The sequence below is a fragment of the Gorilla gorilla genome, chromosome 7 (genome assembly GCF_029281585.2).
Source record: "Gorilla gorilla gorilla isolate KB3781 chromosome 7, NHGRI_mGorGor1-v2.1_pri, whole genome shotgun sequence".
Classification (NCBI taxonomy): domain Eukaryota; kingdom Metazoa; phylum Chordata; class Mammalia; order Primates; family Hominidae; genus Gorilla; species Gorilla gorilla.
Genome location: NC_073231.2, coordinates 61,557,606 through 61,582,665, shown reverse-complemented (window position 1 = coordinate 61,582,665; position 25,060 = coordinate 61,557,606). Strand labels below are relative to the sequence as shown.

Below are 25,060 nucleotides of genomic sequence, written 5' to 3'. Positions count from 1 at the left end.
TAGTTTAACAAAAACTTTCTGTTCCAGCAGATAACCTATTTATTACAAATGTTCATATGAATTTTTTACTATAACAAAGAAATATAAATTTCTATTGGGATTTACTGGTAATTTACAATATTCCTTGTTTAATATAACATACCTGTCTAGGACTCATTCTAAGTGGGGTACCTTGTAAACAAACATAATTGATTATTCCTTTGAGCATTTTCTCCCAGGACTTTGTAAAGTACTTCTAATTCCATTTGAAATTACACATCAAGTTATAGTCAAAACCCCATTGTCTCTAATTCCCACACCTTTTGGTTGAATCATATGAAATTACCATTCCGTAGATAAAACAGGTCAAATATTAGCAGTTTCATATGGTTCAATCTAATCACTTTTCCAACGAGTGGGACAACTCTTTTGCAAAGGGCAAGAGATCCACAGAAAAGGGATTGGTTGTTGATGTACTAATTTTAAGTCATGCATTCATAAGTTTAAGAAATATCTTAGTAATGAATCCGAGCCAGAGTATACGTTGACCCTTGATTAACAATGTTTGAAGCAAGCAAGTCCACTTATGTGCAAATTTTCTTTCGTCTCTGCCACATCTGAGACAGCGAGACTAACCCCCTTCTTCCTCCTCCTCCTCAGCCTATACAATATGAAGAAGAGGATGAAGACCTTTATGATAATCCACTTCCACTTATTGACACTAGTCAATAACACTTATTTCTCTTCTTTATGATTTTCTTAATAACATTTTCTTTTCTCCAGCTTACTTTAAGAATACAGTATATAATACATAAAACATAGAAAATATGTGTCACTCAACTGATTATGTTATCAGTAAGGCTTCTCCTCAACAATAGGCTATTAGTAGTTAAGTTTTGTGGGGGTCAAAGTTGCATGGGCATTTTCAACTGCGTGGGTGTGGGGAGGAGTTGGTGCCCCGACCCCTGCATTGTTCGAGGGTTGACTGTATTGCTTTGGTGGCCACGGCTTCCTATGGACTGCTTGTGGTCCATGCAGACAGGCCTCTTTGCGTTTAACACAAATAATAAAAATAATCACAGAGACCAACTTCATCCTTGGCTATGTTCACTAATTTGACTAACTGGAAGTCATTATTTGACTCATTTTGCCTTATCAACTAGGTCACATTTGAATGGGAATCAGGATTTTTGAATTATTCTTTCTTAATCATTTCTCGATTATGTTAGAGACACAACTCAACCCACTCCTACACACTCTCGCAATTTTTTCTTTTTCTAATCAGCTATAATTTTGGTTTTGGTGTGTTGGTGAAGAAATCTGTCGTTCCACAGTGTTGCTGTTATCTCTCAGAATGACTTTACTGATGGTGCTGGAAATCTTTGGAGTGCTTCAGCAGAGAACTCGGTGTGCACCCCCACTGTTCCTCTCAGCTACAAGCTCCAAGCCGCTGGGCTACTGTGCCCAGGGTGGATTCTGGCTTTCTGAAAGATGGGGATTTCCTAGGCAACAGCTCACTATACTAGAGCCTCAGGTTAGTGAGAGGGCATTCTCAGAGTTTCAGGAAAGAACATTTGTGGCCATGGCGGCCATTAACCCCCACTCTGCCCGATCACTTCCACCATAAAATTTATTTGGGATTTCTCATCTGACTAGGCTTGCTTTTTAGAGACTGATGGATCACCAAATAGAATACGGTCACGCATAATAACAGTTTTATTGATGATGTGTTTTCTTTTATTTACATGTGTTTTTACTGTATTTGGTATTGAATTTCAACACTCTCTACCCTGGTCGCACAGCTGCTCTAGAAAAGCTGTAAACAACACGGCACTGTGCTTTCCTGCACAAACCGCCTGTCAAAGTCAAAGCTGCTCATTCTCCTCCCAGTAATTACCTTCTCAGTTTAGACTTAATGCAAGTGAAATTTTTACTTTATCATAATATAATAAATAAAAGACATTAGTTAATTAGTAGTGCTGGTATATTTCTAAAATACTAAACAGACAAACAATAAACTGTGAACTTAATCACATGAGTTCTTATACAGTTTCAAGACAGGAAAATTAGAGCTCTCAGCTACAGTCATTTTAATAATCACATGGATCTGCATTATTTATTAGTTATTACATGCTCAAGTGATTCAAGGTTGTACAATGCCTAAAATCATTCCAAAGCAAGCATACCTTTTGTCTGTTTAATTCTGAGTGGATTACACAATGCATATATTTGTATTTAGTTAAACTGCTAAATTTATTTCACATATTCCAAGAAAGAGACATCAGCCATTCTCTTGGTTTCCAACCAGACTAACTTTCTTGATATGATCCCCTAAAAAGGAGTAATCTGCTAGCTTTTTCTTTTTTTAATGTGAAAGCTATGCAAGCCCTCAGGCAGATTCTCAAGCACTTTTGGTTCCCTAGCAAATCTCTGGTACCTTAAGAATTCTCTTGGAAGACCCAGGAATTCTGGAATGAGTAGTAGCTTGTAGAGGCACAAAAGACAGCAAGAATCTCAATTTCTATCAATAGCTTTCAAATTTGGATGGCTTTCCCTTTTCTTTTGCTATCTGGTTACCCACCTTTCATTTTTAGATGCTTCCCTTTCACTTCTTCCAGCCCCTAGTTCAATTCTTAAATGCTTTCTGGATTTTGTGAAAAGCATGCAGCTTGAGGAAGTTTGGTTTGACTTTTACTTTTTTGGGGGGGGCAGGGGGTGGTGGTTCAGAATTGACTAGAACCAGCTGAGAACCAAGAAGTAACCTTTTTAAGATAGAGGACCTGTCTGTTTGTTTAGTCTTGGAGCTTGTGTGACTTGGAGGGCAATTCTGTTATGTTGTATGAAGAAATAAAGTTCTTAAATATAATAGTTTTTTGTTTGCATCAACCAAAGAAATGCAGAAATAAGGACTGGTTACTTTAATTTGCTGCTAAATGAAAAGCAGGTTTGGCTTTATTCATGTTACTGTAAAAACTAAATAATAAAGTATTCACACCAAGCGTGAATTTTTTTTTTGCCAGCAAAAGTTAAAACATCAAAGAAACCTCTTTCAAATACTAACAAATTTACTTACAAACACCTATATTTATTATTTCATAAATAGGCGCAACAGGTTCCATAAAAAAAGATTAAATACAGACACAGTATGAAGAAACAATAAGACAGAGCCATATGTAAAAGTTGTTATAATTTAGCTTTTTCCAATCTGTTTCTGCATCTAATAAAATACCAGGTAAGCATTTGGCAGTTTTATACATAAAAGGACTTAAATGACATTTACTAACCATTACACAAAAAGTGATACAAAAAAGCAATTTTTCTGCAGTACAAAATAAATGTGTTTGCGCTTCCCTTAATACTAGTTTCTTTTTGTCTGATCACTGAGACAAAGCCAATTTGTTTTTAAATTAAAATCACTTGGGAATACTTTTTATTTTCAAATATTTTGAAAATATAGAACTATTAGTCAGTTGTTTTAAAAATGAAGTAAAAATATGAATGTTTGCCAATTTAACCCCTATTGTGAAATCAATAAACTGGAATGAGCCAGTTTCAATTACAATTTAGCTACAAAAACATTCACATTTTATACTCTAGGAGAGTGTAACATAGATGCTATTTACAAACTTGCTATGACTGCTACATCAAGCCATTTAAAAAGTCTTTAGTAGTTTCATATAAACACCCATTATGAAAACCAATGGAAAATCCAGGACTTTTATCCGAGACATCTACAGTTGCTAAGGCAGTTACTAGAGCGCAGCACTTCACAGCAAAAAACCAACATAAAATCTGAATGGTCCAAATTTCCTTCAGGGAAGAAGAAAAACAATGTCCATAAAGGATTAAAAAAATAATAAAGAAGCATGACTATTTCTTCCAGAGTGGGTGACCCACAAGCTCAAATGGTCCTAAGTGCTTAGCAACTTGTATTTTCTAATAAAATGGAGAACTGCCTTGACTGTACAAAGCAATCCATGGTGAAAACACTTCCCTGAATTCCTCAGTGGAAAGAAGAGGTGTTCAGATTCTCAAGTAAGGTACAGTGCTTTGTCCCTCTGCATGCCCCTGTAGGAAGAGAAAAAAGACAGTTCCTTGTTACAGGACAACCTGTGCTACAGGTGACAATCGGGGGATGGATGTCTTTGAATTATTTGCTCCAGCTTGAGCTGTTCACTGGGAAACTGCAATTAGTTAACCTACATCTGAAGTGAGAAGTGAGCTAAAGGCATTTATTCTTGGAAGAGCTAGAAGACTGCTTAACAATTTCTGGTGTCTTCTACCTTCATGAACGTGAAACTATCCCGGATCATGTTTTTGGAAGCAAGAAAAAGATCAACTAGGGACGATATGCATGCTATGAGCGCTGTCCACCACCAGGTGGCGATGACCGGCCTCTTACCCACTACTGCAGTAGTCGTTATTCCAGTCCACCGGCTGTGGGGGAGGATTTCTGCACCCCGAACGCACATACTCCATTGCCTGGGTGACAACTTGTGCAGCTGTAGATGTAGGATTGATAATAGTCTGATAGTCGGGTTGAAGAGTAAATCCCTGAAAGGGAAAGCAAGTCCGCAAATAAGGATCAAAATGCATTTTAAGAAGAAAAGCACCTAAATATTTATTCATTCTTTGCAGACATACTAGGCCTCTTGCTTCTGTCTCTGCAAGGGCAAGCCTGTCGGAAGAGCCCAGAAAATTTAAAACAAAGGTAGAAAAGAAATGCCCACAAGTCCATTCTTCTTACCTTTCCTTCATTTAGCCATGTGTCAGAAAACCTTTAATTATACCCTTGAGCAAATAAATTGAATTGAGAAACAATTTCAAATATAGAGGAGCCAACTCAATCAAAACAAAGGGAGAAGAGGGCCTAAACCCCTCGAAGTTTATGTTTTCTATCAAACCTAAGGATACATTAATAGTTAATCCCCAGAATATGCAACAGAATCTTTTTTGAAGGATTCAGGCAGCAGGTGGCTGAGTGTTTTATTAGACTACACCTATTCACATATTGTTCTCAAACCTCTTTTTCTTCATTCAGTCACAAAGGGACCATCTGCTTCTTCTTTTATTTGTATTTCTCTCTCAGCTAAAAAATTTCTACCAAAGCTTTTTAACAGTTGTTGGACTAATACAGGGAAAAGAGATTCAAAACGACTTGCCATTGGAAAACACGGGGAGGGAAAAGTGTACGACAGAGCAAATATTTTTTAATTGAAAAGTCTATTAACTGGCAAACAATAATCAGACTTCAGGAAGATTCTTCTAATACACTGGCATGGTGAAGTGTTGACTTTTAATCCTAGCGAAGCTATTAAAAATTCAAGGACAGAATCTCTGAAGTGTATAGCTATATCTGGTAAACAAAAAGCATTCTATACTAAGATTTATTTTTAGCTTCTCTGGTGAATTCAAGATCAACATAAGCAAGTTTTTCTGGAAATGACCAAAAAGGCAACTTAATTAATCTCACGGTTGTCTCCGAAGCAGATTCCATCCATGATTTTTAACCACTAAGAAATCAAGAGATTAAAAAACAAACCATTCTCTATTTACTTGGAGAAAGCTTTTGAAGGCATAATATTGTTGAATTTTCACTTTTAAAGAACTCAGCAGGATGACAGGAGGATTGATTTTTAACTAGGGATACCTCCTTAGACTTTTATTCATGTTTGAGTGTCCCTCGTGTAAAGACTTGAAGGCACCTATTACCAAATATTCTCATTTCTCATTATTCAGTTTTAGATATTAAGTTTATTTCCTATTCAAATGATAAAGACTTCAAGCCAACATCACCACTGATTCCCACACAAGCTGTGGACAAAGACAAAACTCTGAATGACTGGAGACAAATCACTGAAAAATGGACAATTCAACCAGATTGGTTACTTGATCTCACACAGACTAAAAGAAATTCACAGCTTGTTTACGGAAAATAAGTTTGTCTGTGTAGATGTGACCTGTTCCTTAAGCTGTAAATATCTTCCAAAATATTTCCCTAGTGTCTAGTTCGATGCTGGGCGAAGGGCAGGAGAAAACTCTTGAGAGGAGCCTTGTCTTGGCTTCCTTTATTCAGCCTCATCACAAGGCTGCTGTAAGCATCTTGAGATCAGAGAGTGTTTCAAATACTTACTGGGTATTCTCAGGGCCTAGCCCATAATAGTGGCTCAATAAATCATGTTTTTCCTAAGTAAAGTTTATTGCAGACTGTTTGATGCTACTGTTGGAAAGGCGCAGGGCATATAAATGATTAAATGTCAGGGATTTCCTATCTTTTTGTTGTTGTTAGAGACCGGGTCTTGCTCTGTCACCCAGAAGGGAGTGCAGTGGCATGATCACAGCTCACTGCAGCCTCAAACTCCTAGACTAATGCAACCCTTATGCCTTGGCCTTCCAGGTAGCTAGAACTACAGGTGTGTGTCACTATGCCTGGCTAATTTAAATTTATTTATTTATTTATTGTAGAGATGGAGACTTGCAATGTTGCCCAGGCTGATCTTGAACTCTGGGGCTCAAGCGATCCTCTTACCTTGGTCTCCCAAAGTGCTGGGATTATGGGCATGAGCCATTGTCACCAGCTGCTATCTTTTCAGTGTAAAGTTCTCCATATTGGATTTTTGTTTTGTTTTGTTTTTGAGACAGGCTCTTGCTCTGTCACCCAGGCTGGAGTGCAATGGCACCATCTCGGCTCACTGCAGTCTCGACCTCCTGGGCTCAAGCGATCCTTCCACCTCAACCTCCCAAGTAGCTGGGACTACAGGTGCTGCCATTATGCCTTGCTAAATTTTTTTTGGTGTGTGTGTATGTGTTGTAGAGACATAGTTTCGCCATATTTCCCAGGCTCATTTCCAATTCCTGGGTTAAAGCGATCCTCCCACCGTGGCCTCCCAAAGTGCTGGGATTACACGAGTGAGCTACCATGCTCAGTCTCCATATTGGAGTTTTACACAGTTGACAAAATGTAACCTAAAAGGAAAAAAGTCTCAAAAAAGAAGTAGTCGAGAATATATTGACTTAGTTGACGGCGTGGAAACATATGAAAAAGCAAAACACAAGCACAAATAAATAAACCCAGCAACCACACGAGAACACCCACCCCCTTTCGCTGCCCTTCCCCACACAAAGACCACAGAAACCTCCATTTTTTCCCCCCATCCAATGAAAATAGTTCTCAGGTTGTAAGAAAACATTATTAGTTTAAGATTAAATGAGTGACTTCAGTTTACAAAACCAAAATTATGTGTTAGCTACAAAGTTCAAAGATTTAAACTTCAGCTAACTTCAATGTCTATTTTAAGATCACTAATATCAAAACAAGGACCGAGAAAAACACAAGCAAAGCCTGAAGTAATATTATTTCACATTATTTTACTTTCTTTCAATTTAGAAAATGACACATTCCTCTGAACACTATAAAAAGAGACGCTGAGGTCAAATGTAGCACTCAGTAAATATTGATTATTGGTGTAAATATGAAACAACATGATGATACACATTTTTTGAAAAAACGTTTGCTTAGTAGTCTAATTAAACAAGACTGAATATTTTGCATTTTAATACTCAGGAGAAAAATCACCAACTGTTTTGTAGCATGCCTGGAATTTTAAATTTCATTTTCTGGTGCCAGATTGAAATAAAAATAGGAAACATGATAAAGATTAATTTGATGTCAGAAGGGACATTTGCTCTTTAATTAGATTTCTGCAGCCCTCGCGGTTTTGTTGTGCCACCAGAGCAAGTCCGAAAAAGCCTGCAGCACAACCAAACAGTGATCCTCATATCCACACTTTACTGGGAACTAATTTCATTTCCTGCCTGTCTGGAGAGGTATTTTCAACAGGCATCAATGTTTTTGTCTTCACAACTGATTTATTCATCAATCTCAATGTGATTTTTTTTAAACCTTTAAATTACACCCAAATCCTAAAGCAGCTGTTTATTACACAAGGAAATTGAAAATCTGTCTGTGTGATATCATACAAAGATTTTTTCTTAAGGTTATAAAGGAAGTTGACAGATATTAATGATTTTTTTCTCTTGACCTCATTCGACAATCTCATGAGCAGAAGAAAAGGAAGAAAACTGGACAAAAAAAAAGCAGGTCCACGGTTTCAGTGTATAAAACATTATTCTAGAAAAAAATGAAACTATTATTCCTGGTGGACTACACAATCATTTTTGTAGGATACATTCATTTTCAAAAGGATAATAAAATAGCTAAAGTAATATTGGAATATGAGACACTATTTTAAAAAGACAGTTGCTGTTAACTTTCTTCTCTCTCTGTCTCTCTTTCTCTCTCTCTGTCTAGTGTTTGGATATGTCCACATGGCTCCCACATGAGGAAGCAAACATCTTCAGCACAAAGGTGTTTTGAATGATGAATCAGGTCAGATTTTATCCACAACTCAGGTCTGCATCTACAAGCTGAAGACTAACTGATGACTCGGATGTGGGCCCCAACAGACTGTGGCGGTGGCAATAAATGAAGTGATAACGTGGAGGGCTGGTGGACTCCCTTTTTGATCCTGATTTTAGGATTATCAGTTCTCTGGGGATACCAGTCCCCTTCACCTGCAGGATCCCACGCCAGTTCCCTGCCCTTGACTCTGACCTTGCCCCTACCTCTCTCTTTATTCCCCTGCTTCCCACTGGCCTCCTTCCGATCTCCTGGACAGGCCATGCTCCTCCCCAGATTGGCTCTCCCAGCTAGAGTCCCCTTTCCTGGCTGCTGCTGTCTGTGGGAACGTCCTCCACACCCTTCCCACTTTCCAGTATTTAAAGCGTGCTTCCTCTTCTCATCCTTCAGGTCACTGTGCCAGCCCTTGAGAAGGGCCTTCCTTGTCCATCCTAGCTAAAGGCTCTGTCCTTCCTGCATGCACCCTGAAAGTCTGGAATTCTGTCTTCCAGTTTTATTTTTTTCAGGGGACCTTCGTTATTTGTTTATCATATCACCACTGCCATCCCTCCCCTGCCAACTCCACGGGGCAGGGGTCTCATGACTTGTTCTCACTCATCACTCAATTTCCAGAGCCTAGATAGTGCCTACCACATGTTAGGGGTTCAATTAAAATTTTTCGAATCAATTACATTTTTAAAAACTTCCAAGGAATTGAAATTGAAATTCTACTACCTGATCTTTAAATCCTTCTAACAGTGAAACACTTTTACTGCTCATTTGTTTGTTTATTTGTTCACTACTCAACAATTATTTTGACTACTTACCATGATCAAGGCATTGTTAAAAGAGTTCTTAGTCAATGTAGTCTTTGGAGCGATTTACTCTCCATTTTGGGCTTATGCCATTTGGGTAAATTGTAATCAGGTCTTCCCATCTCAGCAAGCATACTTTTTGGGATACAGTAACAGAACTGACTTAAAGGATGATGAATAACTTGTCCAATGTAATCTGTTCTATTTTTTCTTATACAGTTAAGATTCTATATGGAAAGACAAATCTCTCGGATTTTTACATGTGGTCTTATGTAAATCTGAAATATTTGAAAACTATTCAGGATCATGGCCACATCATCCAAGGTGTTTGTGTTAGCATAAGTAGAAAAAGTAATCATCTCTGATTGATAAATCAGAAAAAAAGATCTCTGCACACAGCTCCAGCCTGCAGCATGGTGAGGAAACTGAACTTTTGGTTTTTTTCCTTCAGGAAGAAACAGCCCCCAACTATAGCACTGTAAGCAAAACATGGGTCCTTAGCTAGGCAGCACCCTCAAACAGGGGTCAATTACCCAACCAAGGGTGGCATCCTCCAAACCATTAATTCTTCATACAAACGCTACTGGTTCATTAAGATGCATGGATACCCAACTATGTCCCTTTAATTGAAGGTGATGTCTGATGGGAAGAGTGGGAATTTGACCCTCAGAATATAACTTGGTCATATGCCTCTTAAGACAAGGCAGGGTGGTGGGAAGTGGCTTTCTACGTACTCTTCTTCCCCAGTGAATCAACAACTGTCTGTTGGATGCAGATAAGAAAATCATCATAGCTTTAACAGTATCTTTGGCTTAGGGACCAAGAAAGACTTCAGTAAGAAGATAAATCCCTTTGTTCTTCATAACGACTTTGATTTGAGAAGTAACCAGAATTTAAAGATCCTTTGAATTCTTAGGAGATACAGGTTTTCTCATATGAAAGAGTTAAGAGTCTACAAGAACGACGGTGAATGAGACGCAGCAAGCCTAGCATTTTAGAATCCAGCCTCTGAGCTTTGAACAGACCTGGGTTTGAATTCCAGCTCTGACCTTATGAGCACATGACTTAACTCTGCCAAGCCTCAGTGTCTTCCTCTAAATGAAGATAATGCTCATACCCACACTATAAGTTTTCTGAGAATTAAAGAAGAGGTGGTGTATTAAAAGCATTGGGCTTGTTACTGTGAGCTCTCAAAAATCCTGTCAATAATAATAGTAGTAATAATAATAATGAATTGGGGACTATGTATATTTGATTTCTTTTTCTGCCTCTCCTTCCGCTTCATTTCGATCACAGTCCAACTAAAGATTCAAATTCCACAGAGAGGTAGACATCAATTCTATAGGAAAGCTGTGTTTGCCTTATATCCTTATAGCTTGGAGAACAATAGAGTAATTGGAGTATATAAGTGATACCTGCATTTAATGTGATTTGTAGTTTTTACTTTTATTTATTTTTTTTAAAATTATATTCAGTCTCCATAGAGACTATAAAAGATTGCCAGTGTCAATTATACTGCAAGTTGTCATGGCAGGGTAGTGGGAGAAGCTTTCAACTGGCAATAATCACATCTCAGATAAACTTTATTGGCTATGATACTGCCACTGCGCAAAGCTGCTTTTATTTTTTAAAATAAAATTTAAAAAATAGTTTTAGGATTTCAGGATGCCTTCTGTTCAGTTTAGTTTATATTGTTTGAGCCTAATTTTCAAATTTTAAAATAACACCAAAATCCAAAAGCAATATTTGATTTCAAAGAAAAGTTAAGCTAAAATTGCACACAAATGGTTTCAATAATCAGGGAGTGGGTAGGGAGGCTTCCAAACAGCCTGTGTTTTTCAATTTATGCAGAAGCCAGATATCCATTTTTAAATAAAACTCTGGTTAAAATGTTCAGTTCTTAGGACTTTCAGGGTTCCACCAGGTTTGGTGTTGGACCTGATTTCATTTTTCAGCATTTATTGGACTCAAGAGGCATACCAGTCAAGACTTTCTCATCTCCAAACAATATTTTTTAAAAAGTTGTAGAATTCTCTGTTCCAAAGAGATTCGGCAGCACTTGGTATCTTAAAATAACAAATGTACTTTACTCAAGAAACAGAAAACAAGAAGAATGATTAGAAACATGAAGCAAAATGGATATCATGGGAAAGAAACCAGTGATTATGAAAAGAAGTGACTGTCAATTGTGATGGCATAATGCCACACGAACTCACCACTTGTAAATTACATTTTACAGAAAGCAGATATTTGTTGAATATCTTTAGTGCTCTCTTGACTTAAATAGAAGGATAGAAAACACATATCCCCAATCCTGTCCTGGATAAACAGCTCCCCCCACCTCCACCACCACACTTCAGAATAGGGGTGCACACTCTAAGTCCAGAGCCATTGCACTTACTTGCTGCATGGTGGGTGAGTGTAAGGCAGACTGGACCTGCATGGGGAGCTGGTTCCCAAGGGGTTGCTGCATGGTGAGCGGCTGGTGCTGCTGCATGTTGAGATGCTGGTGAAGAGGCGGGCTGATCTGGAGGGGAGGAGGAGGGGACACAGCCATGTTTGCTATAGAGACAGTCACTGGCATTTGGTTATTCGGCTTGGGGGCTATGTTCCTGGGGAGACTAGGATGCATGGCGGTTAGGTGAGGATTCATTCCCGGTTGTTGGTGATAGTGGGAACTTAGGTACAGGGCCGAGTGGGCCTGGCTGGGCCCATGGAACACCGACGGCTTCGAATTGATCAGCTGAGGAGGTTGAGATGTCTTCACGTCAACAGGTTCACTGTAGCTCTGTTGAGGAAATAAATGAGCAGAGTTGGGAGGCTGATACACGAGTGTTGATTCGAGGTATGACGCTTTGTGAGTTTATTAAAGCACCTTCCCTGGAATCCATACCCATGACTATCCCGGACTCTCTGATCTAAGAATTTCTTCACCATTATTTGTAATGTGATTTATAGAAGACAGCTTCTATCCGTTTTAGGAAATTGAAAACAATCTGCAATGACATTTTGTTCCTTTGCCTAAATGTTTTTAACTCGGTGACTTTTCTCATCATCCAAACGAGGGTGACAAGATGGGTTTGTGGAGCGGGGGGGACGGGAGAAGGCAGATGCCGTGAATGCCCAAATGGGAAACACACGTGAAGATTACTTTCAAAGCAAATCAGTTCTGGAGTTCTTCTATAGATTATAGGTTTAGTTTTTAATTTTTCCTTTTTTATATTCTCAAGGAGACTTGGCCTAGATATTTGCACAAAGAAAACAAAGCTGGTTGATGGAAATGGATATGGGAGAACAGAGTTCTAAAATACCTTTCTGAAGTCATATAAAACTACATTAATATACTCTTCAAAGTAACTGCAGAACTTATCCTGAGTTTTAAAATGAAGTTGGTGATGAATTGTCCTCCATAATGAAGTAGATAAAAATAATCTCTCTTAGAAATTTTAGACTCCATCATAAATTAATATAATTTTGCCCTATTTTTTTCCATACCTTCATATGATCATTTCCTAATAATATTTTAATTGATTTTAAAACTGAACATTTCGGTAAAGGCTGAAAAGAATCAAGAATTAACCCCGTGGCAATTCCTCATGGGCCTGAACCTACCTCCTACATTTCCTGAGAGGAAGAGACTGATAAAACAACCAAAGGTAGCAGGTACAACCAACTGGAAGGAAAAAAAGTGATAAAATGGATTGGAGAAAAAAAATCACTTTGTCAAAACAAGGTCTTGAGGACGCATATATGCTTTTACTCTGCAATCTCAATGTCATGCTTATTCAGCTTTCAAGTCAAAGTGAGTTTCTTACTACTTTCTGCACTGCAGGGAGAACTGTGCCATGAGGGCTCTCGGGGTCCTTCTGCTCAATGCACCACCGGGCAACCCACTGACAGGCCCTTAGAGAAACGGGTTCATCACGCACGACAGCGTGAAACTCAAGCCGGGTAGCTTCATTATCACCAGGCAGCTTACATTACGGTTAGCAACACAACTCATTTGTCTTCAATAATGCAGTCAAGTTTCATGAAAACCACAGTAAGAATGATGCTGCGTATGTCTGCTGACTCCCGGGGGGACGGGGACAGGCTGAGGTGGGTGGACGATCAGCCCCACGTTCTGTCATTATAGAAAGGACACATCTGACACCTGTAAAAGTATGCCAAACCATGGAAACCTGGGGTCCTGTGAGACTCTGAATACTCCACGCACAGTATAAAGTAAGGTGTACTGAAATAATTCCAGCCCCTTTGGAGAGTCCTCTCATTCTGACATTTTCCCCTGTGTCACACTGTTGATGCAGCTTTCTGAAATAGGAACAAACATTTAGACTCCCTGTCTTCAGTATTAACATTAAAAACATCAAAAACTGTTCATGAAAAAATTTTAAGGGGAGGTTTTAGATCAAAGAAGCTTTATTAAATGTAGCTCCTAAAAGGTGCTTTTCATTAAAAAAAAAAACAAGTTTTAAGTAGATTTTTTTTGGCTTCCATTTAAAAATTCTTATTGTTGATGTGCAAAATAGTTAACAATTCAAGGAAAAGGTCAAATGGGTTAATCGAGCCTGTGTAAACAGTGACTACTTCCACATCAGAATAACATGTACTGCAATTCATATGCCTCAAAAATTATTCCGTATATGCCAGAAAGATTATGTGTTAAGTCTGTGTGTTTAAGTAATCTGGAAAAGTGTTCGGTATGTTTGAATTCCCTCTTTTTAGCCTATTGCAGAAGGGCTAGTTTCATATTTAGTCACAGACTGTGTTGACTTCATACCAGAAAGAAATCATATTTATAAAAATGGATACATACTGGTGCATCTTTATTTTTTGCTTTATAGTTGTTGTTTTTAATTTAAAAATAATACAAGTCACTCACATTCTTGTATGATCAAAAGTAGAAAATATGTGTAACTGTAAAAATGTTTTCATTTTTAATTTCTGTATATAACTTATTACTAGATAATGAGGTAAGTTTTGGCTAAAGAAATAAAAATATCGAATTCAAAATAAACAATGAATTTAATTTTCCTGAATTCTACTATTTAAATAATTGTATGTGGTCCATCATATAGAGAGATGATAGATAAGCAGAGGTAGAGATGGAATAGATGTACAGATTTACAGAAGTGAACAGATAGCAACCTAATTTGAGATACTTTATTACCAGCCTTGTAAAGCTCTCTTTTTTCATGGATAATTAAACACAAAACATTTTCTCTATCTAGCCAGTTATTTGTCGTTTATGTCCTCCATATCAAAGCACACAAAGACCAGTCCCCCTCAACCTACTTTGAAAGAGTAGTAACTTTTAATCACAAGAATAACTATTGGCAAACTCAAAGTAAATAGAGTTCCAAAGATAATGATTCAGACAACACTTGAAACATAATTTTTAACATAGAGGGAGGGAGAATTTGGGAAAGTTATATATATTTTCCCTTTATTTTCTAATCATTGACTGTGACAACAGAAATAATGTATCCAGCCTTGTGCCTGAACATGGCAGGTGCTCCAATATAAGTTATTTTCCTGTAGTCTCTTTTCACAAAGATGTCCTGATTCCTCCAAAAGGGCATCTTTTTTTGATGGTAGGGACTTGAATTTCTGTAGCCCACGCATCTACCACAGTGCAAAACACATAAAAACACAATTATGTTTTCTAAGGAGTGAATGACTATTCTTGAGCAATCCTCCAGGCAGCCACCATTGCCCTTGCTGACTTGCCCTCTTGACCAGACACACCGTTCCTCTTCCCATGGAGTGAGGAAGGATCTGAAGGCTTGGAAAAGCCACAGAGTATTAGATTGACCTTCCTCATGCTCTTCTCTGCTCTCGGCAGGAGCCAAACCCTTCCTGAAGTGATGAGAAATTACAGCTTTCCGCTCTGTCCTTTGGTTAGATACACTGCCCTTTATGCCTCACTGGTCTTGGGGGAATGGCGGTAGCAGGGCAGCTAGTTCAGTCTCACCCGTACTTTGGGAATTTGTATCTTTATGTAATGGTCCACTCATTCAGATGAGGAAAAACGTGCTTCTGGCTTCGCTTTTCATTAATTATTAAGCAGTCTAGTACAATAGACCATCTATTAATTACAGTTATTTTATTGTTCTGGAAGATAGGTAGAATAAGTTCATTTTCAGTGGCAAACTGCCATAAATTCATAATGTGATTAAATGAAAATACATAGAAATCATAATGTACTCTTACTGTCATTTTTTCCCAATTTAACTGTGAAAGCAAGGCCACAATTTTGCTAATCAATTATATTGCATATGAAGACTTCTATACCTATCATTCAGAAATTAGAACTATTTTCTCATACATACTAAGTAATTTGCATTTGTTTCCACTTTTAAACACATTAACCACTTTTATTTAGCAATGAGTGTCATGTTGGTCACCTGACAAATGTGTTTCCTAGCTTGTAGACAACTGAAAATCAACCTTTGAATCCCACACTTTCACAGAAGGAATGTGTTCTTGCTGTTAGTTTCTGAGTATGTTCTCTTTCCTATTTGCATTTAGACCACAGATTCTGGAAGATATTTTCTACAAGCCATAAAGTGGGGGTTGTGGCCATAGAGACATTTTGAGTATTATCTGTAGGGAGCTCCTTTGACATATGCAAAATGTATAAAGGATACAACTCTATAAGCCTGAAGATACCTTTTACTAACCAAATTGTTGATTACTGAAGGTAGCTTCAATCCCATTTACTTTGTATCATGAAGATAATACTGCATAGTGTATAAATTTCCCCATTCTGGGATGATATGTGCTATAAAAATGAAAGATTGACAAAGCTATTCTTATTTAAAATAGCAAAGTATAAATACAATGCATAAAAATCAGTGGAAGGAACAATATAAGAGTTGCTGAACCAAATCAAATTAATAGTCCATCTAATTTGATTCTTGTTTTCAGCACTGACCGATACTTAATGCATTGAAAATTAAACAAAATTTATGCACTTACTCAATTGTGCATTGCTCCTTCTGGAAGGAAAATTCTTTCTGCTCCATGCAGGTGATTAACTTATACCCTGAAGCATGAGATTTTATTATCTTTAAATCACGATCTGGGTTTACAGAGCTGCAAATTTTACGTTAACAGTCATACAATGATCCATCCTATTTGCAAATTCAGACTCAATATTTGTCTCCATAGCTCACCATGGCATGGTATCTGTAAGTTTGCCTCATTCTAGAAAAAGAAACTGTTTTTTTCAAATCCACTTTCCTTTAATTGAACTAAGCATTGTGCTTCTTTACTATTGACTATGGAAACAGAGAACTTTCTTGACTTAATTCAATATTGTCCTGTTCTGTACATTAAAAAAAAAAAAAAGGTTTCCATTTGTCCTTTATAAATTTTAGTACTTCATGAACTATTCCTTAAGGTAGAAACAAAATCTTATATTTGATGTTATGACCTTAAAATCATGAATCTGATTGCCTTTATTTAATAAACCAGAACATAGTTATCCAAATGCCATATCCTTCCAGGTTGGCAATCCTGAGAAGTTGTACACTTATTTCAATAATGCTGCCTTTATTTGGGACATTTGGGAGCTTCCCTACTGGAATTCTCTTCAGAGCCTGTGGGACACTGTTTTACATATCCTCAGACAACTCTTTGTCTTTTGATGGTGAATTTGATTTTTGGAAACAGCTAATAGTCACTTGAAGCCAAGTCTGTGGGTTATATCTGGGTGATGTTTGGGGAAAAGAATGAGGTGTGAAAACAATGTAACAAGATTGATTTTCTAATGTGGCTCATAAACTTTTCCTGACTACAGTTCTAAAAGAGGAGTTTCAAACATTTTTTGAACTCTGGGAGCAATAATAAAATGAGTTTGCAGCCTCCCAAGGTGACTACTTTGAATGCAACACTCATTTTGGGAATATAAATTCTGGTCTATGTGGTAAAATGAAACTAGTTCCATTGCTCTATAGTTATACATTGTTTTCAGCATAATAATTTAGATCCATGTCTAGGAATTCCCGAGTCTATGGAAAAACTATATTTCCTTAAGCTTTATTTAACAGTCCAACCTCATATGACCTTCAATAGCGTGTAAAATTGCTTAAGATGGGAAGGCCAAGCCTCCATAATAGCATATATCCTTGGACCTCTTTGCAGGGTTCATAAAGACCATTTCAATTAAGAAAACTATAGATGAATGCATTTTTGTTTATATCTAGATCACATCTTTATAAAGAAATACATCTATGATGCAAAATTTTCCTGTTTTAATGTCACTTTTAAAATTTCCTTATATCGAAGTAGCCTTTGATATAAAGACAAATTGAAAATATCATCCAGCTAAATTTTCAATGATATGCAAATCTTTCCCCCCTCCTTTGTATACCCACTAATACTAAAAATAAAATTAATAATAATACTCATAGCTTATATTTATTAAGTGCTTCCTATGTTCAGGATGCTGAGTCATGCTGTTTATTTTTTAAATTTATGAATTTAAAAAATTTTAATTGTATTGTGATAAGAACACTTAACATGAGATCTACCATCTTCACAAATTTTCAAGTGTACAATCCAGTATTGTTGACTCTAGGTCCAATGTTGTACAGCAGATCTCCAGAGCTAATTCATCTGGTTTGAGGAATGCTTTCTGCCTGTTGATTATTGACTCCCTATTTCCCCCTCCCCCAGCCCTGGCAACCACCGTGCCACTCTTTGAGTCTATGAAATTGACTGTTCTAGATACCTCCTATAAGTGGAATCATGCAGTACATGTCTTTCTGTGACTGACTTATTTAATTTAGCATAATGTCCTCAAGTGAACCATGTAATTTATATAGATTTGCTTATTTTATCCTCATGGAAACCCTAAGATGTAGGTCCTATTATCTTCTCTGTTTAACATTTGAGTAAATAGAGACTTAGAACATACAAGGAACTGCATGAAGATATGCAGTTAGGAAGTGAGAAACCTGGGATTCGAATCCAGATCCACCCGCCCCAGAGACTACAGACTCCTCAGTCTGAGGACTCTCCCAGTACGATAGAGGTGGCACTTTTAGATGTCCTAGAACAGGCTCCCTGTGATTCCATATGAAAGCGCAGAGGTTGAAGTTGCCTTAGAGGCCTCCAATCCTTATTTATAACATTTGCTTCTGCTTTTAAGTTTCTCTATGGAAAGAAGTTGTTTATTTTAACAATTCAAGAGTTTAGCAATGTCCCCTGTTCAGATTAAATTAATCTAATTTGAAATGGAACCTGTTTTCTTATTCTGTAGTCAGAGAAAATTAAGCATGAATAATCACCACCCTATGTCTAATGCCAATGTGGACTTAAACACCTTTGAGTCTTTGTTTTCTGGGTTTCATAATCTTGAATCCTCTCTTTTTCTGCTACTTTTTCTGCTCTCTTTTTCTGCTACTCTCTTTTTCTGCTAACTTTCGGCCTTCCAGCCAATTTTATGACCTTTTCCAACTTCCCCCTTTAAATGACAGAGCCTAAAATTGAACAAGGTATTCTGGAGTCTGACCAGCACTGTGTTTGCAGCATCCTATGTCCTATAGATGTATCCTGCAATTCTGATATGCTTGTACAGCAGGAGTGACCAGAGCCGGGCAGTTTTGTCCCTGGCTCCACACAACCAGCTGAGGTACCCACCCAGCTGGAATAGCATGGCACAAAGCAGTGCTTTCCAAACATTCTGCAGGCCCAGATTCCTCTGAAGGTCTCAGCCTCTGTTGGTAGTGGGGGTAGCAGAGTGGGCAGTCGGCTGGACTCCACCCTCAATTAAGTGAGGACAGCTTTACTCTTAGCTGTTTCCTACGTAAGAGCTGGCATGGAATTTTATGGGAGGTTGTTACCTCGATAAAATGAGGTGCCAGTTTGAAAGATTAAAAACATTTGAGAATCACTGAGGGTAGAGAAAAGCCTAAAGCTCTGCAACAAGACAGTGGGCAGTTTGAGTCCTACTCTGCCACAGCCACTGTGGGCAAGCCATTTACTCTCTCTGCCTAGAGACTGTCTAGAAAATGGGGCTAATTCCTACTGTGCAGGTTTGCTGTGATGGGAAATAGGAACACATGTAAAATGCCTTCCACAGTGTAAGGCACATAGAAGCTACTCTGTAGACGGATGCCATGTATATTTTTGTTACTATTGGAAACAATTCAATATCCTGGTAAGAATGGGCCAGGATTTCCATTGGAAGTTACAAAAGTGAGAATATTTGTTTCCTAGGATTAAGCGTTTTATTTTTGGCAGAGTTCAATGTTATTCTAGCCTGGAGTCATGTTAATTAATCTGCTGGATTAGATGGTATATAGCACTTTTTTATTTTTTATTATTTTTCTGAGATGGAGTGTTACTCTGTCGCCCAGGATGGAGGGCAGGTGGTACAATCTTGGCTCACTGCAACCTCTACCTCACGAGTTCAAGTGATTCTCCTGCCTCAGCCTCCTGAACATCTGGGATTACAGGCACTCACTACCATGCTCAGCTAATTTTTGTAATTTTAGTGGAGACAGGGTTTCACCATATTGGCCAGGCTGGTCTTGAACTCCTGACCTCAAGTGATCTGCCTGCCTCAGCCTCCCAAAGTGCTGGGATTACAGGCATGAGCCACCGCGCCTGGCTGGTATATAGTATTTTTAAATGGAAGAAGTAATCACTGAAGCATTGTCAATCCTGTGACTCAATTTCACAGGTAGAGTCAAAGGTCATTGACTGCTCTTATTTTTGATTATGTTCTGTAAGAAGCAGCTAATTTTAAAGGATCACTTCAGGCCTTTCAAGTATCATGAAACAGTCCACTTGGATCTGCTATATACATGTTTGTCTCTCAGCACCCAGCCCAGTGTCCGACATAGAACAAGTGTCCTGCAGCCCTGCTCTGGATGCAGAGTATGGCCTAGGGGCGAAGAGGGAAGAAGGAACAGACTGTGACTATGACATGGCCACAAATTAGTGAAAGGATCTATTGGCCTAGGAATGCAAAGTCATATTTGGGGAAATGAATGCCTTGCCTAGAAAATAGGTACTAAAATATATAGCTCTGGATGAGTAAGTCAAAGTAGCTGGGAAGAATTTAGGAAAATGGACAAGGTGCTCTGGCTAACACAGCTTTTCATGAACAAAAATGACCTTATCAGAGAGAATGTCAATGCTGTGCCATGACTCTGAGGCACTGGGTATTTTAGGAGTGCAGGAGAGCACATTGAGAGGACTCATGAGCAGCATGGCCCAGCAGAAGACTGAGGGCAGTGCAGGTCAATGTCAGCCTTGGCCAGTGGCTACCTGCAGGTGTCTTTCCTCTTCAGTGAAATGTTGATAATCAAGCCTACTTCAAGGGATAAGGTCTGAGGATTAAGGGAACTTATGCATGTAAGATGATCCTTTAAAAACGTAAGTCCCATCAGGGTATCTGTCCCCTACCAGAACCCATTCTGTGGCTTCCCTTTGTACTGAGAATGAACCCAGTGCCTTTCAAATGTCCTGCAAGTCCTTCAGGATTGGGCTCCTGCCCATCTTTCCAACTTCAGCTCAAACCACACTCTCTCCATTCACTCAGCTCTGGCCACACAGACCTTTTCAATTCAAGGAAACATTTTGCCACCCTGAGTCTCTACACTTGTTGTAGCACTGCCTGGCCAGCTCTTTCCTCTGGCTCTCTGGTTCTACAAGCTCCTGTCTTCCTTCAACCCCCAGATCCAATGTCACCTCTTTAAAGAGGTCTTTGCAGATCACCTAAGCAGATCTCTTGCTTTATCTCCTCCAGAATACTTGGATTCTCAAATCTCAATCATTTATTAGTTTATGTTTTCACTAACAATTTCCCTTGACGAAACAGAAAGTTCTTCAAGTCTAAGGAAAGGATTTGCCTGTCCTCCACAGCATTCTCTGAGCCTGGCATAGTGCTTGGCACAGAGCACAAGCCCAGGAAGATTGGTCAAATGAATATACAAATGGGGGATGGGGAAAAAATAGAGCTTGGTTGGCACACGGTGGTTCCTGGGAGTTGCAATTATGGAATATATCATGTAGCATTTTCTGTTTGCCCCTTTAAATCTTTTAGAATAGGGAAATAATTTATAACATAGTAAAAAAATTATAACGTAGAAAAAATATGTTTAAATATGACTGGTTATTATTTGCCTTGTCCTAATTAAAATGGAAAAGAATTAGATTTTTATATATGTGATTACATCTTATGGCAGGATAGGCTGGAAAATTTTCTGATGATGTCTAGAAAGTTACAATGCAAATATCCACTCACATACAACATTGGAGGGTCATTTTTTTTAACCTGGAGAGGATGTTTGTAACTTTCCTTCAATTTGTATACACACAATAGATGGTTGTACATAAATAGATATTCAACAGCTCCAGCAAAATTTCTACTGCCAAAGAGAAGAAAAATGTCAGAGTAAGCTGTAAAAAAAGTGCTTGGTTTTTTAAATGTAGAAATGGCAATTCGCAGCATTTATACAAATTGCCGTACACTGCGGGTTGCAACTCTGAAACTGAATAGTAAGAAAAGTTGCAGCTAAGAGCAAATCTGAGGACACTTGTTTTGAAAGTAAAGGCTTAGTCAGTATCACAGCATTCTGGCAATCTGCATATCATTAACTAGTGTGCTTTGTATTGGGATTGAGACTTCATGTATTGATTTGCTCCTATGTAAAGTGCTCTGACTAAAACTCTATTTAAAATCTTCAAAAAGAATCTGATCTTGGATGAAATAAGGAGAATTAACTTTTTAAAAGCCCCGCTATGTTTTTGACATAATTATCTGTTAACAATATCCACATGACTATTTAATCCAATGGCTATACTGATCTAATATTTTACACTTTTTAGGTTATAATTTTATACACATTCTATGTAATACATGCAGAAATGTGAGTTGGTATCAACAGAAAATATAAATAGCTTCAGAAGGAATTAGATAAATTAGAAAGTGTGAGATAATACAAAAAGGCTAGAAATTTTAAGGTAAATTATATCTAACTAAAGTTTTCTCACAGTGCCATACCTTAGAAGTAGAACATAAGACCGGATTAGACAAATAGTTTACTGAAATTTCTTATGCATTTGTATTTTGGGCTCTCTTTTCTTCTCTGCATCAGTATATTCAGTATGTATTTTCCTCAATAAAACATAATTTATATAATTACTTTAGAGTTACAATGAGTCTGGATATTTGTGAATGAGAAAAAAAGTCTTTTCTAAGGGGAAATGTGATGAAGTCCAGAGCCCCAGACCACAGTGAACGCAGTAACAGCCAATTTGCGACATGAGATAACAGTGTCTAATGCTTATAGACTCAGTCCATTTCTCTGAAGTTACCTTCTGAAGAATTCCATAATGGAAATTGTATCTTTAATAACATGAAACCAATCAGTCAACTCTACGGTATTTATAACAGGAAGAACTAGTGTTTAAGATATTCTAAATCACTAAATATTTTTAAGCGGTGTTTTTATTTCCAAACAAAATGATGTGATTTATAAACATTTTTGGGTCCTGCTTACCTCCTAATGCTGCTGTAATGAGTCTAGAACTTACAGTTGGCATGTCCTCGGTAAAGGCCAATGGCATGGGGGCCTGGAGGCAATTTAAGAAGGGGATATGGAGAAGTAGAAAGTTGGCTCAGGTTGAAGAATGTACTGTGACTAATCCACAAAACCAATCATCCACAGGTGGACAATATTTTAGAAATGGCCCAGGGGATGCTGCTCTGGTCTTTTGGAGCTGAATGAATATTTCCATATCGTATAGCTTTGTTTGTAATTTACTTCTTTTTCCAACAAAGAAGATTGTGCAGAATCGTTAAAGTGATCTTTTATGCCTTTAAATGACTATCAAAGTCTGCGCCGAGATGGCCACAATCCTTCACAATATCACACAACTGCACGTTACCTTGGATACAAGGCTGGCTCTGTATGCTGCGAGTTGCTTCAGGTACTCCTTCTTCGCAGCCTCGGTTTTCTTTTTATAGACCTGCAACAACAGCAAAGAGTCTTAAATTAGAAAGTGCATCTGCTTTTGTTTTCAGAGAAGTACAATATAGAATGATAATTGCACACACATACACACTTATATAATATAATAATATATATCTCCCCAAAGATTGTGTTTTCTTACTGAAACAGATTTTTAAGAAGTATGGCAATAGACTAGAAAAGAAAAAAAAAGTTAGCAACAGTAAAACTTTACACTTTTACATAAAACATATGAAAGGTTTTATCTGGGTAGATATGAGTGTAGAGGTAGTTGGCTTACAAAGATACTATTGATGAAGGTTCCCAGGGAAACCACATGTGAGTAAATAAGGCATTCATATTTATATAATGGGCAGATAACTCCACAGCACATTCACATCCTGATATATATGTTCCATGCTAAATACAAAAACAAAGACAGAATTTAGAGATGACAAATCATGTTCAATAAGCAAATCAAAGGAAACAGAAGGGAGAGTGCAGGTTCATCACTGAGTTAAGATTTGGAGCCTTGAAGTTCTATTTTCAAAGACTCAGGAAACAGTGATGGTGATTAAGGACACATTTGGGAGAGGAATGGGAAGCCCAAGTGGCTGTGGATTGCATGCATGCCCTGCCCTGCAGTCCACTCTGGTCACGTCCTTTCCAAGAAAAACACTGGATGTCATGGGTCTGTGGACACCTCATTTTGAAAAGGTAAAAGTGTTCTGAAATGAATTTCAGTTTACAGAAGCTTTCCATTTCTGAGAGGGAATCATCTTGAAAATAAAAGCAAAATCATCCTAAATTGAGCAAAAGTACTGAAAAATGACTTGCTTGTATGCTAAAGGTCACATTGCTAAGTTAAACAGGGAGCACTCATTAGAGTTGAAAATGAAAGATTAGCAAAGTGAACACACATGGCCGTCTGCTACCATTAAGTCGATTCTTTCAAGGCCTTAGAGTATATTTTTTGGCAATCTTTTGAAATCAGCCTGAAAGATCAAAATATTTTTCATCCTTCACTGTGTAAATGGAAATGTATTTTCATTGATACAGCTATTTTAAATTTCCCACATTTTGGATTTTACAGCAGGGCATAAGGCTTGGCTAATATTTTGTAATGCTGAACTCAAAAACAGACACACAGATCAGTATTGAAAAGTGGCTTCAGAATTAGTCAGAGTAGTTAAATATAAATTATGTCTAAAGACCAAATATCTGCCATTTGGCAGCAGGGGTCAATTTATGGTTTCAAATGCTGACTGTGGTTTGCTGAGCCCAGCGCCAGCTATGAAATTCGAGATGTGAGAAATATTGTTTATTCATGAATATTTTAATTAAAGCAGAACATTTTGCTTAAGGTAAACAAATGACTAACCTTGTCAACAGAATTATAACAGGACTGTATGAAATGAATGTGCTAATTTTTCTCCTAAAGGTGGGGGCTTCAGCCTTGACTTCTGTATTTGGCATTTTGGTCTAATAGAAGCCAAGTAAAATAAGGAATTAAGAATTAGTACAATATTATCATATAATCAATGTGCCATCATCCTCAGTATGAAACTAAAGAAACTTTAAAAACTATATTTCAGAGTTTTTTTTTAAGCAAAAAGCCAATAAATCCTTTGGTTCAAGCACAGGAGTATTCTACATTTACTGAGCTAATTATTGGAAGTCAAATTCAAATTGTTTTTTGGAAATTCACACGTGAAAACAAATAAATGCTAAAGTCGAGTAAGTGCCTTTGAATAGTGCGATCTGTGTATATCGTAAGCCTTGGTGCAGCCATGAAACAGCTCTCCTGCTTTTCATTGATTTATTTTTTTTTGAGAGACAGATTTCTGTTTATAGTTTTTCCTTAAACCTCTTCTCAAAGACATAATTTATAATTAATG

General features: G+C 37.7%; 1 protein-coding gene and 1 non-coding gene across 3 annotated transcripts in view; both read right to left on the bottom strand.

Annotated features, from left to right (window-relative positions):
• Nucleotides 1-1,672: 1,672 nt before the first annotated feature.
• TOX (thymocyte selection associated high mobility group box) overlaps nucleotides 1,673-25,060 on the bottom strand; it is a 309,501-nt gene continuing 286,113 nt past the window's right edge. For both annotated transcript variants that reach the window (XM_004047066.5, XM_055349684.2), the window contains exons 6-9: nucleotides 23,101-23,181; nucleotides 11,594-11,980; nucleotides 4,382-4,533; nucleotides 1,673-4,047 (exon numbers count right to left, since the gene is read on the bottom strand). In XM_004047066.5, the coding sequence (XP_004047114.3) occupies nucleotides 4,011-4,047; nucleotides 4,382-4,533; nucleotides 11,594-11,980; nucleotides 23,101-23,181 (657 nt within the window). In that variant the 3' untranslated portion in view covers nucleotides 1,673-4,010. The remainder of the gene's footprint in view (nucleotides 4,048-4,381; nucleotides 4,534-11,593; nucleotides 11,981-23,100; nucleotides 23,182-25,060) is intronic.
• On the bottom strand, nucleotides 10,668-10,808 carry LOC115935744 (U4 spliceosomal RNA). Its single transcript, XR_004071350.1, has one exon. It is a non-coding gene; the product is annotated as a U4 spliceosomal RNA (small nuclear RNA).